At 39.8% G+C, this 13513-nt stretch overlaps 1 protein-coding gene across 2 annotated transcripts in view; it reads right to left on the bottom strand.

The window, feature by feature from the left end:
- Positions 1-4242: 4242 nt before the first annotated feature.
- The window catches only part of degs2 (delta(4)-desaturase, sphingolipid 2), a 50915-nt gene continuing 41644 nt past the window's right edge, over positions 4243-13513 (bottom strand). For both annotated transcript variants that reach the window (XM_069916442.1, XM_069916443.1), the window contains exon 3: positions 4243-9960. In XM_069916442.1, the coding sequence (XP_069772543.1) occupies positions 9817-9960 (144 nt within the window). In that variant the 3' untranslated portion in view covers positions 4243-9816. The remainder of the gene's footprint in view (positions 9961-13513) is intronic.

Genomic DNA, 13513 nt, shown 5'->3' with positions numbered 1-13513 from the left:
TGGTAAATGGGAGAGCATTGAGGAATACAGAAGAGCAGAAAGATTTAGGAGTAATGGTACATCGTTCCCTAAAGGTAGAAACTCACGTGAATAGGGTGGTGAAGAAGGCTTTTAGTATGCTGGCCTTTATCAATCATTGCATGGAATATAGGAGTTGGGAGGTGATGTTGAGATTGTATAAGACGTTGGTGCGGCCTAATTTGGAGTTCTGTGTGCAGTTCTGGTCGCCTAATTATAGGAAGGATATAAACAGAGTGGAGAGAGTGCAGAGAAGGTTTACCAGAATGTTACCTGGGTTTAAGCATCTAGAGTATAGGGAGAGATTGGACAGATTAGGTCTTTATTCTTTGGAGCGTAGAAGATTGAGAGGGGATTTGATAGAAGTATTTAAGATTATGAAAGGGATAGACAGAGTGGATGTGGATAGACTATTTCCGTTAAGAGGAGGAAAGATTAAAACAAGAGGACATGAGTTAAGAATTAAGGGGCAGAGGTTTAGAGGTAACATGAGGGGGAACTTCTTTACTCAGAGAGTGGTAGCCATGTGGAATGAGCTTCCGGGAGAAATAGTGGCGGCGGAGTCAATTGTATTATTTAAGAAAAGGTTGGACAGGTATATGGATGAGAAGAAGATGGAGGGTTATGGGCATTGTGCAGGGAGGTGGGACTAGAAAGGGGTGTTTGGTTCAGTGCGGACTAGAAGGGCCTAATGGCCTGTTTCCGTGCTGTAATTGTTATGTTATGTTATGTTAAGGGTGGACGGAACAGAGCAGAGAAGAAAGAGGTGTGTATCCCCCCCCCCCTCCCCACCAGCCACCTCACTGCCACCCGGGCCAGTGCCGCCACCCCCCTCCCTGTCACCAGAGGGATTCCAGGCCTGGGGGGGGGGGGGGAATCAATGAGGAATCAAGGATTCCATGAAGAGGTCACGGTCTAAAATATTTGGGGAGCTGGTCTACACCCTTCATTATTTCAGAAACCTGTCAGATCCCTTTGCAACCTGTTTTGTTCCCAGAAAAAACCCAGCTTCTGTAGTCTCTCCATATAACCTGAATCCAAATTTATTGGCATGAGCATGTCACGAAATTCATTGTTTTACAGCAGTATTGCAGTGAAAATTGTGCTATAATATTGCTATAAATTACATTTTGAAAAATAAATAAGTTAGTGCAAAAGAAGGTAAAGTGAGGTAGTGTCTGGGGTTCATCGTCCATTCAGAAATATGATGGCGGAGGGGAAGAAGCTGTTTTGGTATCGTCTTCAGGCTTCTGTACCTCCTTTCTGATGGTAGCAGTGAGAAGAGGGCATGGCCTGGGTGGCAAGGGTCCTGATGATAGAGGTTGCTTGGGAAATCACCTCTTGTTGCCTTTAATGAAGAGAAGACTAATTCCCATTATGGCATCGACCAAGTTCACAACTCTGTAGATTTTTCCTGTCCTGTGCATTGCCACCTCCTTATCAGACAGCGATACAACCAGTCAGAATGCTCTCCACAGTGCACCTGTAGAAATTTGCAAGATTCTTTGTGGCATACCAAATCTCCTCAAACTCCTCATGAAGTATAGCCACTGGAGAGCCTTCTTCATGATGGCATCAACATGGAGGCCCCAGGACAGATCTTCAGAGATGTTGACATCCAAGAATTTATTGTTCTTAACACTCTCTACTGCTGACCCCTCAATGAAAACTAGTCTGTGTTCTTCTGATTTCCTCCTTGATATCAGTAACTTCAAAAGACTGGAAGTTGCAGGACAACAAGCTTTTATTCCCATAAGAAGGAACGTACACTCATGTTGCTGGTCCGAATCCAGGGTTCGTACTGGAGGATGGACTTGAGCATAACCGCCTTTATTAGGGAATTCCAAGGGGAGGAATCACAGAGTTAGTTAGCAAGGAGGCAGGCCAGCCATACATACAGAGACAGTACAAATGGAACAAATAGCATTACTGTGGTATCACCACACTCCACAATCACTTCCCTAGTTTTGATAACATTAGGTGCAAGGTTGTTGTTGTGACACCACTTAACTTGTTGATCTATCTCACTCCTGTATGTTCCCTCATTGCCATGTGTGATTCTTCCACTGACTCTGGTGTTATTGTAGATGTCATTTGAATTGTGCCTCGCCACAATAGTCATGGGTGTAGAGAGAGTAGAGCAGTGGGCTAAGAACCCATCCTTGAGGTGTGCCTGTGTTGATTGTCAGTGGGGAGGATACATTGTTTCCAATTCGCGCTGTTTTAAAAAAAACATTGTCTTGGTTATTACCATTGTTACTGATCTTGTTCGTAACAGTGAGTTTGGCTATTTCACCTCTTATTGCCTGTGGTGACACATTTTGCGCAGGCTCTGTGGAGGTGGCCAGCTTCCATATGCAGGTTACAGTATTTGCTCTCTGCAGTTCTTGGTCTGGCGGCCTTCCTGTTTGCAGTTCTTACAGATGCTGATGCTGCATCTTCTGCTGAGGAAGTCAAGGATCCAGTTGCAGAGGGAGGTGTAGAGCCTCAAGTTTTAGGGCTTGTTGGCCAATACTGAGGGTACGAGGGCATAAGTGAAAAGTAACCTAATGTACACGTTGCTGTTGTCTAGGTGATCCAGAGCCAAAAGGAGAGCCTCTATTATGGAGTGATTGTGGCAGTAGGCAAATTGTAGTGGGTTCAAGTCTTTACTTAGGTACAGGTAATTCTGTCATGACAAACTTCTCCAAGCATTTCATCACAGTAGTTGAGTGTTACTGGGTGAGTCATTGAGGCAGCTCACTTTGCTCTTATTGAGCAGTCGGAACTTCTGACTGGAGCAACGAGAGATTATATCTGTGAACTGTGGCTAGTTGGCTGGCACAAATTTTCAATACCCTGCCAGGTACCCCTTCATCAGAGATTTTGGTAAATCATTTCTGTGCCAACTCCAAAACCTTCGAATTCGCTAAATTGTGACACCCAGAACTGAGTGTATTCATCCAGTGTGACTGAATTAGTATTACATGGTTTAATGTGCCTTCCTTGTTCTTGTACTCCACGCTTCTTTCGCTAATGCAACAGGTGCTTTCATCACTTTCTAACCTGCCCTATTACTTTGAATGAACAACACTCGTAACATTCTTACTGCTGTCCAAATGGAACATTACACATTTCTCAGCAGTGAATTTTATCTGCCCAAGTACATTTATAATCCATTATTCTCTTCACAGTTCACCACACCTCCAAAATGTGCCCCGTACACCAGAATTCAATTCAGCAAAAGTAATGATCCTACTACAAATGTTGGGAAAATCCTATCAGTCTGAGCAAGTCTTTCACTATTCTCCCTTTCCCATTAGATACCCAGCATTCTAACTAGTCCTTTTGGTCTGGTGACAAAGTTATAATTATTGGCCTCTTATATAATACCTCTTGCAAGGATAAGCATATGTCAACATTTACATTTCTCTCATCATTAATCTCTGTTATTTCATCAAAATATTCCATCAAGTTAGTTCAACAAATTCCTAGGTGTCTTTAAAATCCATGTTAGCATTCTATATTTAATCTGCATTTATCCTAATGAACTATCAATTCTGTTCCAGATTATTTTTTCCTAGACTTTTTAGATGGGGTGGACTGTCAGAATCTTTCTTCCTGGGGCAGCAATAGCAAATACCAAAGGACATTGGTTTAAAGTGAGGAAAGTTCAGGGGAAATGTTTTTTGCTTAGAGAGTGATGGGTACCTGGAATACATTGTCCAGAGTTGGAGGCTGGTACAATAGGGGCATTCAAAAGATTCTTAGATAGGCACATGGATGCAAGAAAAATAGAGGGTTATGGGTGTGAGGTAGGGAAAAATTAATTGTTCTGGAGTAGGTTTACATAGTGGGCTGAAGGGCTTATACTGTGCTGTAATGTTCAATGTTTTATATTTGGGTTTATAATTGGTCTGCAGAATAACATCTGTAAATCTGTTATTTTCCCATCCACTGGCATAAATTCTAAGTTGGGGGATGTTTGGGATATTATATGCAATATTCTCCCTCTACAACTCGGCTGTACCCCATCTGGATCAGGTTACTTATCCACATTAAGTTCCACTACTTTTCCAGTACATTCTCTTGAACTGTAACCCACACCCCCCCCCCCCCCACCCACACCCACACACACACACACACACACACACACAAAAAAAACACACACACATAGTGGAGGGGGAAAGAGTGTTGATGGTGGTTGACAGGGTACCATTCAACAGAGTACTATGTGCTTTGAAGCCATTTATAAGAGGAGTTACTTTATTCCATGCCAAAATTTTCACATTTAGTGATTGCAAAAAGGCAAAATTAAACAAATAAAAAATTACAGTTGCAAGTATTTAGAAAAGTACATCAATTCAGTACACAAAAGCATGTATTAATTATAGAAAATATTAACCACCCAAATTTGTGCTACAAATCCAGAAAGAAACATGCTCTTTAACACAGACGGAAAGGTTCAAGTGGATTCCCAAATATCAATTCCCCTTGTGCAAAATGCATATGTATTACACAACTCATTGTATAAGACATTTACAATTAATTTTATTTGAAATTAAATTACTCAAATTCATGTCTTCATCTAGATAATTTCAGTGTGAAACATTGGAAAGATATCCCGACTTTAAAGAAAAAAATGATTTTTAAAATTAGCATAATCATTTTAAGGAATGATTTTAAGGCTGTCTGATAGTCTCATAAATATATCCACATCAACTCCAAATTAACATCTACAGTATTTTGAAAAAAATCTACTCAATAAAAACAAATCATCACCTCGAAAATCAGGCAAATAAGCTTTTCAAGCAGACTAGGATTTTCCAGTTTAGTCACAGAATAAGTATCAGGAAACCAGATTGATATTATCAATGTTTTTCGTCATTGTACTTCTATTGGCAAACTGTAATCATGCTATTTTAATTTGTTTGCTACCTGTAATCAGGCCATTTTAATTAATTGGTTAATTTACTAAAATAAATTAGCCTTAATTGTGAGAAGCAACTATTTTTTGAAAGTAATTTGTTTACTTGGGTGCACAATGTTGCGATTGTGTAAGTCAGTGGTTTTCAAACTTTCCTTTACTAATCGCAGAGCACCTATGACCTAGGAATTACTTAAAGTGGTATGTGAATGGAAAGAAATAATTTGAAAACCACTGGTGGAGGTGAATCATTGGAGAAAAATGGTTAAAAAATCTGCTTGAGAAATGGAGAGTGCAATAAATGCTACTACATGAATTGTGAATGTTTGGTCTGGGTGAAATTATTTTTGAACATACCCATTCTCATATATCGAATGGGTTCTTGAAGTGGGAAAGTTTTTGTTTCTAACGAGTTCAATTTACATGCCCATTCAATCTAGAGTACCAATGCTTTTCAAGAGAATACATATTTCTATCCTTTTTCTTAAGCTAAATCAAGTTTGTCTGAAGTTATTCAGTGCACATTTATCTGTAAGTCCTTTGATTTATTTTCTGTATTTGCTGCCTCTAATTATCACTTGTTTCTTCAGATTTGAATGCAAAGTGAATGTTATTTTTGTCTTGCCCCAATAATCCACTTTAGTCACCAAATCAAAAGAGTTAACCAGTATCAATTTGATTACCTATTAATTCAGTTCTGGAGTATGTTTCCTTCCATTCACTGAAGAGCCACATCAGATAACACAGTTAGCGGTTACCATAACACAATGACAGCACCAGTGTCCCAGGTTCAAATCCAGCACTGTCTGTAAGGAGTTTGTATGTTCTCCCTGTGTCCTGATAGGTTTCCTCCCACCATTCAAACACATACAGGGATTATAGATTAAGTAGTGTATTGGGGGACCTGCTGCATATCTAAATTTAAAATTTTATAAAATAGTATCCACATGCAGAAACATTTATCAAATGCTCCAAATACTGACCAGTCAAGCTTGGAATTTTGACTCAACACCAGTCTGCAATATCAAGATAGTCTTCCAAAAAGCTAAAATACACCCTAACAGTTTGTTAACACATGAAAGCGGCAACCATGACATTTCTAAGTGCGTATTTGTCTGGTACCTGGTCAGTCATTTGTGAAATAATCCTAGCTTTCTCATTCTTCCTGCCTGTGATACAGACTGTCAAAAGAAAAAGCAATAGCTTTTCTGACAGACTGTAAGTGCATTAATTAAGGAATAGTTTAGGTCAAATTCTCTTCACTAAGAAATTCACAAGAAGGACAGCATTGTTAGCATAGCGGTTAGTGCTAAGCTATTACAGGACCAGTGACCCAGGTTCAAATCCAGTGCTGTCTATAAGGAGTTTGCATGTTCTCCCATATCTGCATGTGATTCCTCTGGGTGCTCCAGTTTCCTCTCATGTTCCAAAAAGGTACGGGGATTGTAGGTTTAATGGGGTATTTGGGTGGCATGGGTTCGTGGCCTTACTGTGCTGTATATCGAAATTTAAATTTAAAGGGAATGAATCCACTACTTTCTTCAGTGGACTATAGTTGAACCCGATCCCTGTCCTAATCACCTGGAATTTCAAAGAAAAGTGAACAAAATTAATTACTTTATATCAGCTAAGTGTTATTCTCACTTACGTGATGTTCAAAAATTTTATAATGGTTTATTACTCTCACTGTATTATGGTTTGGTATTTAATTCCATTCACATTAGGCTAATATAATTGCAATTTTAACAGTTCTTAACCTACTTAATAAATAGTACAGAAATTAATATTCACTTAGTAATGGTAAAAGCTTTTTACCTTCTATGTTTGGTGCTTTCTTGCTTATACATGTTTAGATTGGTCAAGGTAAGAGATTTTTTTATTTGCATCGATGCAGCTCCTCAATAATTGATTAAAGCATGAAGAGCTCCATGCTATTTGCACGCAGAGCATTTTCTTTTAAGAGATAGAGCACATTAACAGGCCTTTTCAGCCCATATCCCCTTGCCACCCAAATTCACCAATTAACCTAAAAAATCCTGTACATATTGAGGGTGGGAGGAAACCTGAGAACATACAAACTCCTTACAGCAGTGGATTCAAACCCAGGTCACTGGTCCTGTGTAATAGCATTGAACTTAACTGCTAATTTTCCTAAATACTGGGGGGGGGGAAACACCCTGATAAAAGCATCCACCAAGCTTGGGATTTGAAGGTTGGAACAGTGTGGTGCAACCAGACTTTCCATGAGACTCCACTACCAGATTTAAAACAGGATTTCTAGGTTGTGAACATACTAATGAGACAATCAATGTTTTTGTTACCTCTTTTTCTGGCTGCAAATAGTGAAACAAATTTTCTGGCTTTGATAACCTGCTATTTGTGACACATTTTTCTACTCTTAATTAACCCTTCCCAATAAGAATCAACTGATTCCCAACACCAACAATCATAAGGTTGTCCATAAATCAACCAAGGGATGCTAACAGACTGAAAATTATAGTTTACAATACAGAAGGAACCCAGGGTGTTTGAAATTATCCATCTTAATCCTATATTTTGTTGAGTTATATTATAAAAATAAATGAAATGCTTTTGTACAGTGTCCTTCATGACCTCTGAACACCTCCATGTTTTACAGGCAACAATGTGAAAATGGCTCATGTAACTACAAGCTTAACGTTAATTTGAGGCAGCAGAGCCCTTCAAAAGTCTCCATAATTAAAGACAGAAACTTGCTGTACTAACTATGCTTTTCATGTATCCAATACATCTCAAAGAACTCCATAGCCAATGCCATGATTTTGAATAGTCATTGTGGTAAATGATTATTTTTAGAAATAAACTAAATACATCCAAACACACCTAAGCACTGTCATTCAGATTGTATCTGTCAAAGCTTCAACTGCTATTACTGTCAGATTAAAAAGTACTTTAAAAAGTACTTTATCACTGAGTGAAATCAAAGATAATATTACATAAACAAGTAGGTCAGTTGGTAATATGCCAGCGCTGTATCTCCAGTTATATTGTACTTATCTCTCATTTGTTCAAAGGATAAGAATCTACTTCCTGAAAAACAATTTTCTATTCTTTTAATCCCTTTTTTTTCCCATTCTCTAAAGGAAAGGTTATCTATTGTAAAAGGGAGTAGCTTATTTTGCGTCAATATTAGTTTTGGTAATTGATAATTTGTTTTATTTCTTTCTACATGAATCTTCTTCCAAATATTGAGGAGATGATGTATTACTGGAGAGGTTCTATGTTGTACCAATTTTTCATCCCATTTATATAATATGTGTTCAGGTATCTTTTCCCCTATTTTATCTAATTCTAATCTCGTCCAGTCTGGTTTTTCCCTTGTTTGATAAAAATCTGATAGGTATCTTAATTGTGCGGCTCTATAATAACAAGTAGGTCAGTTTAATTGCTTTTTGATTTACAAACTTCATTTGTGTAATTAAGTATAATCCAATATTTCTATAAAGCCTTGTCACATAACTATAACCCAACCTTCATTAGTCGGTGAAATAAATCAATTACTCCTTTGAAAATTGATTTAGTGAAATCAGTCTCCATCGATACTGTTTGCCGCACGTAAGAGTTACCAGCAGAAATGTCATTGGTAATAAAAGGCACAAGGTTTTAGGATGCCGATTGCATGCTGTGTAATGGCCTTCTAAGGTCCAATGTTTCAAGTCGACCCGATTTTTTTTTCATTAATTGCATTATACTTGGTTGTATAGAACCTATGAAAAACCTCCACTTCTGACCTTATATCCAAGCCTATGGCTAATCTGAAAAGCTGGGAATGGAGAAGAGATGAGACCAGTTTTTTTAGGAACCAGATGCTGATAAATGTGCTTTAGTTCCTAGGGCACTCATACAAACAAAAGATGTTGTTTAATAACAAAAAATATGCCACCTTAAATATTTTCCACATGACACATCACGCAGAGAATTTGTAAAATGGAGATCTTCATTTGTGATATTGGGACAAAAGTATTTTTAAATGGCAATGGAGGCATTCCACATTATCAGCTTCTTCACTTGATACAATCACTATTAACTGTGCTGTGTATGAAAGGATAACTAATGATAGCAATATTTTTCACAAAACAGGTGCAAATTATTTCAACTGTCATCAAATTACAGCAGGGTTTGTAAGAATTTTAGCATAACTGCTAGGTTAGAAAATGTAGTAAGAATCTTAAACCTGATGTTAACTCTTAGCAGTGGCGAATGCTTTACTCATCCATATGTAACCGGACTTCAGGGATCTCTCAGAACTTAGTAAACTCGACATTGGTAAATAGATAATGTGACACTTTAGACTTGGTAGTTTTGTGAAAGAGAGGAAAGACTGGGTTTTAAATTGCACCAATAAAAGTGAATCCTGTCTCTCAGACAACTTTATTCCAATAACATTATGTTTGCCTGAGCTAATAAAACCTAGTTTTACTTTAATGAATCTGCTCAAGGGATTATTATCAAGTAGTTTTGGTTCATACTTGTGCTGAAATGCAAATGGAACCTCACTCTGTTTCATTTCAGAATCTGTCCACATCATCAATGTGCAGCCAGCAAAGTTTTCCCAAATTAAAAATAGATCTAAAAATATTTTTAGTGGTTAAACAAAATGGTGGCTCAACAATAAAATTATTTGGAATAATGGTAAATATATTGGTAATTTAGTGACCTTAATTAATGTCATCCTTTTGTGCCATTGTTTGCTGCCTATTTGTCTTTTATTTTAATAAACATTAAAATTTTAATTATTGAACTGTTTTTTTCCCTTCATATACACTAATGAGCACAATGTCTTTCAGGGAATTTTTCTGCTTTATTTCTGATTGCCAGGAATTATAGGATTTTCTTCTTTATTTCTGATCCTCTCAATCATCTTTCACGAGCTTGCACTCCCTTTTAATCCTAGAATAAGGACCAATGCTGTCATCAAAAACAAAGTCCCAGAGAACACGGATCCAGGAGGTATGCTGGGGAAGGTTCTCATAATATTCCGGTGCAATCTTCTTCACCTGGAAAAAAAAATGAAAATGTCAAGATGAACATTTAATTTAAATCATTACACATTGTTGGTGCTTTGATCATTGACAATTTTAGCAGATCAATAATCCATTTTTTTCTTTTGTGCATGGTGGAGTTTAGAGGTAACAACTTCCATTGTGAAAGGATTTATTACGGTTTATCAGTGGAGATAAATTATTAATCTCAGGCCTTTCAGGACCCAATACTCACTACAAGTGATCAGAAAAGATCCCTTAATATTAACACATAGACAGCTGATTATCAAATTAGAAAACAAAATTACAGAAATTAGAATCTCCTTCATCAAATAATATAATAGCAGTTTATAGTAGATTTGCTCCTCAGTAGAATATTCATATCGTCAGAACACTAATGTTTAGAAGATGATCTTTAAAGTATAAAATGTCTGTCTGTAAATTGTTTTACCTCATTGACTTTGACAAAAAAAAAAGCTGTAGTTTTATTTTTCAGGGTGGGACATAAAAAATGCACTTAAAGAAAGCAACAAGTAGAGAACTTTAAGTAACACAATGAGAAGTTGGCAAAAATTCTGGAAATGCTGTATCCAGCATGGCACAAGGTGCAAGGATACAGCAAGTGTTCTCTTGCTATACCATGTCAAAAAACTAAAGGCAAAATATAATTTATGTACAAGTGTGCAAATGGGAAGAAATTTGGATGGAAACTACTATTTCCCACACAGGCACTTCCAGAGCTGCTGCAATGGCAGGGCTGCCACTGGTGCAGACTCGGGGTGGGGTGGGGGGGGGGGTGTAGGGAGCGTAGACACATTGCTTCGCTCCAGGGTCCTACTGCCTGGTCCTGATTGCAACAGTTCCATATAGCCTTTAACAGGCTGTTAGGCAGGTTTTTTTAAAATATATCCAGCAAACACAGAGATCTTTGCCCAGGATGGTGGTGCCTGTGCTGGGCAGCAGGCCACAAGGTTCTGGGGGTGCAGCAGACCACTGCAGGGCACCAAAAACAGAAGAAGATGCCCCCCCCCCCCCCATTGGGAAGGAGAAGCCTGGGAGATGACCCTACAGCACAACAGCAGACCAGTGAGGGGGCAGAGCAGCTGAAAGACTCACACAGGTTGCAGGGTGTTGCCAACTTGCAGTCTAAGGTCTCATACCAGTCTGTGGGCTGCTATAGACTGGCTCATGGGAACCGGGTATTGAAACCAAGGTTCGAGAGGGTGCTAATGGCAAGAAGGGCCTCGGGTGCTGAAAGTTTCCTGATCATTTGGAAAGTTTGGACCTGGAGCTCAGTTGTTAGTGGATGAGCAGGAGTCTGTAAGGCTACAGAGGCTGCAGGAGCACTGGAGGCAGATCCATGAACACGGTGTTTCTCATGGTGACTCTTTGTTTGCCTTTATGGCAGTCAAAAATTGAAGTATTTTGTGTATATTTCATTTTTTGTATTATTATATGAAAATAAAATTAACCTTAACTGTGTTTATTAAGACAACCAACTTAGCTTAAGATTGTGACACAGAAAAATTCATCAGTTTGCCTGAGGCAAGATTCAAGGTGGACTGCAGTCTGCAGGCAGGGCCATCTGCAGCTGCAATAATGCAACAGTAGAAACTTTCAAATACATTAGCCTGGATTCTTGGTACCAGTGAACAGATAGTAGGCCTTTTCAGGTGGCCTGAAGACCCCCTTGTAAAGCCACATAATCTCCCCCCTTGCGGCTAAAGACATACTCACCTGAATGCAGCAGAGCCGCCGCCTACACCAACCCTCCTCCGGGAGGGATAATCAGCTGAGAGCCACGCTCCGGTGATGCACCTGAATATGCATCCGCTTATAGCGGCTGCCTGGGGGGGGGGGGGGGTGGTGGGCTGATGACTCCATCAGCCCGCTATCCAACTCCTCGCTGCCTAACAGCCCCCGCCCCGCTGGGGAGGGGAAGTTGGCGGAGGCCGTCGGAGCAGGGAAGGTCTGTGGGGGTTGTTGGGGCAGGGCGGCTGGCAGGGCAGGGGCAACCAGTGAGGGCCATTGGGGCAGAGGTGGCTGATGCAGGCTGTGACAGTCCAGCTGGTCGCAGCCTGCACCGGGCCGCTCTCTGCAGCTCAAAATGCGGCACAGCAATGGCAGTCTTCCATACCCATAATCCCTCGTGCAGCTGGAACTGTTGTGGAAATCACAGAGCGGTTCCACCTACATGGTGGATTATGGGTGGGGAAGACAGCCATTTCTATGCCACATTTTTAAAAAAATAAACGGGTGGCGTTGTGATGCCAGTCATCCCGCCTCCATCATATCCGGAGGCACTACAGGCCTCCGGATAATGCTGCAGCAGCCTTGCCACCTGAAAGGTGCGTTAGCAGTTTTAAATCCACTCCTCAAGGCGGAGGGTCCACCTGAAAGGGCCTAGTGTCTTCACCCAAATGTTCAGTGAGATTTGTTTTGGAGATTTCCCCTTTTAAAAACACATTTTGGCAGTAGGTATCTCTGACCAAATACTGTCTGCAGTTTCCAGAAAAGTAATCAGTCTTACTCAGCAGCCAACCAGATTGAAGAGCTCTAGCAGTTTACAGACCAGGAAGCAAAATACTTAATTGTTTAATATACTCCAGAAAGCAAAATATCATTTCAGCAATCTCAAGATCACAAGATAAAGGAACAGAAGCAGGCCACTAGGCCCATTGGGTCTGTTCTATAACTATGCACTAAGCTAAACTCACCCCGAGTTCCAATTACCAGCCTTTTCCCAATATCCCTTGATGCCCTCACTAATGAGGTACTTCTCCATTTCCTGTTTAAATACTCCCAGTGATCTGACCTCCACTGTGCGGCAGTGAATTCCACAGATCCACGAGCCTATAACTAAAGAAGTTCTTCCTCCTTTCTGTTCTAATTGGATAACTTCTAATTTTAAAACTATGACCCATCAAGAGAAACATCTTACCCACATTCACTCTGTCAAAACCTTTCAAAATTCAAAATGTCTCACTCTCCTATACTCCAACGAATACAATCCAAGAGCTGTCAAACATTCCCCTGCATTCTAGGAATCCCCAGTAAATCTCCTCTGCACCCTCCCCAGCAACATCACATCTTTTCTAAGATAGGGGGCCTGAAAATGTACACAGTACTCTAGATGGGGTCTCACCAGTGCCCCAAAGAGCCTCATTAACACCTCTCTACTCTTAAACACAATACCTCTCGAAATGAATGCTAACATAGCATTTGCCTTCTTTACTACCAATCCCACCTGGACATTAACTTTTAGATTACTCTGCACAAGAACGCCCCATCCAAATTATACTCTGCCTGTTTATTTCCACTGCCAAAATGTAGAACCAAACACTTTTCAACAGTGTACTTCATCTGCCATATATTTGCCCAGTCTCCCAATCTGTCTATCTCCCTCTGCAATTTTACGGTTTCTTCAACAGTTCCTGCTCCACCATCTATCTTGGTGTCATCTGCAAATTTGGGCACAAAACTATTTAGTCCACAACCATTAATATAAATTGTAAACAGCAGTGGACCCAAGACCGACCCCTGTGGCAGCCATTCTGAATGGGATCCC

This window comes from Narcine bancroftii, chromosome 2, assembly GCF_036971445.1.
Source record: "Narcine bancroftii isolate sNarBan1 chromosome 2, sNarBan1.hap1, whole genome shotgun sequence".
Lineage (NCBI taxonomy): Eukaryota > Metazoa > Chordata > Chondrichthyes > Torpediniformes > Narcinidae > Narcine > Narcine bancroftii.
Note: the sequence above shows the minus strand (reverse complement) of the source record. Positions and strands in the feature narration are given on the sequence as shown.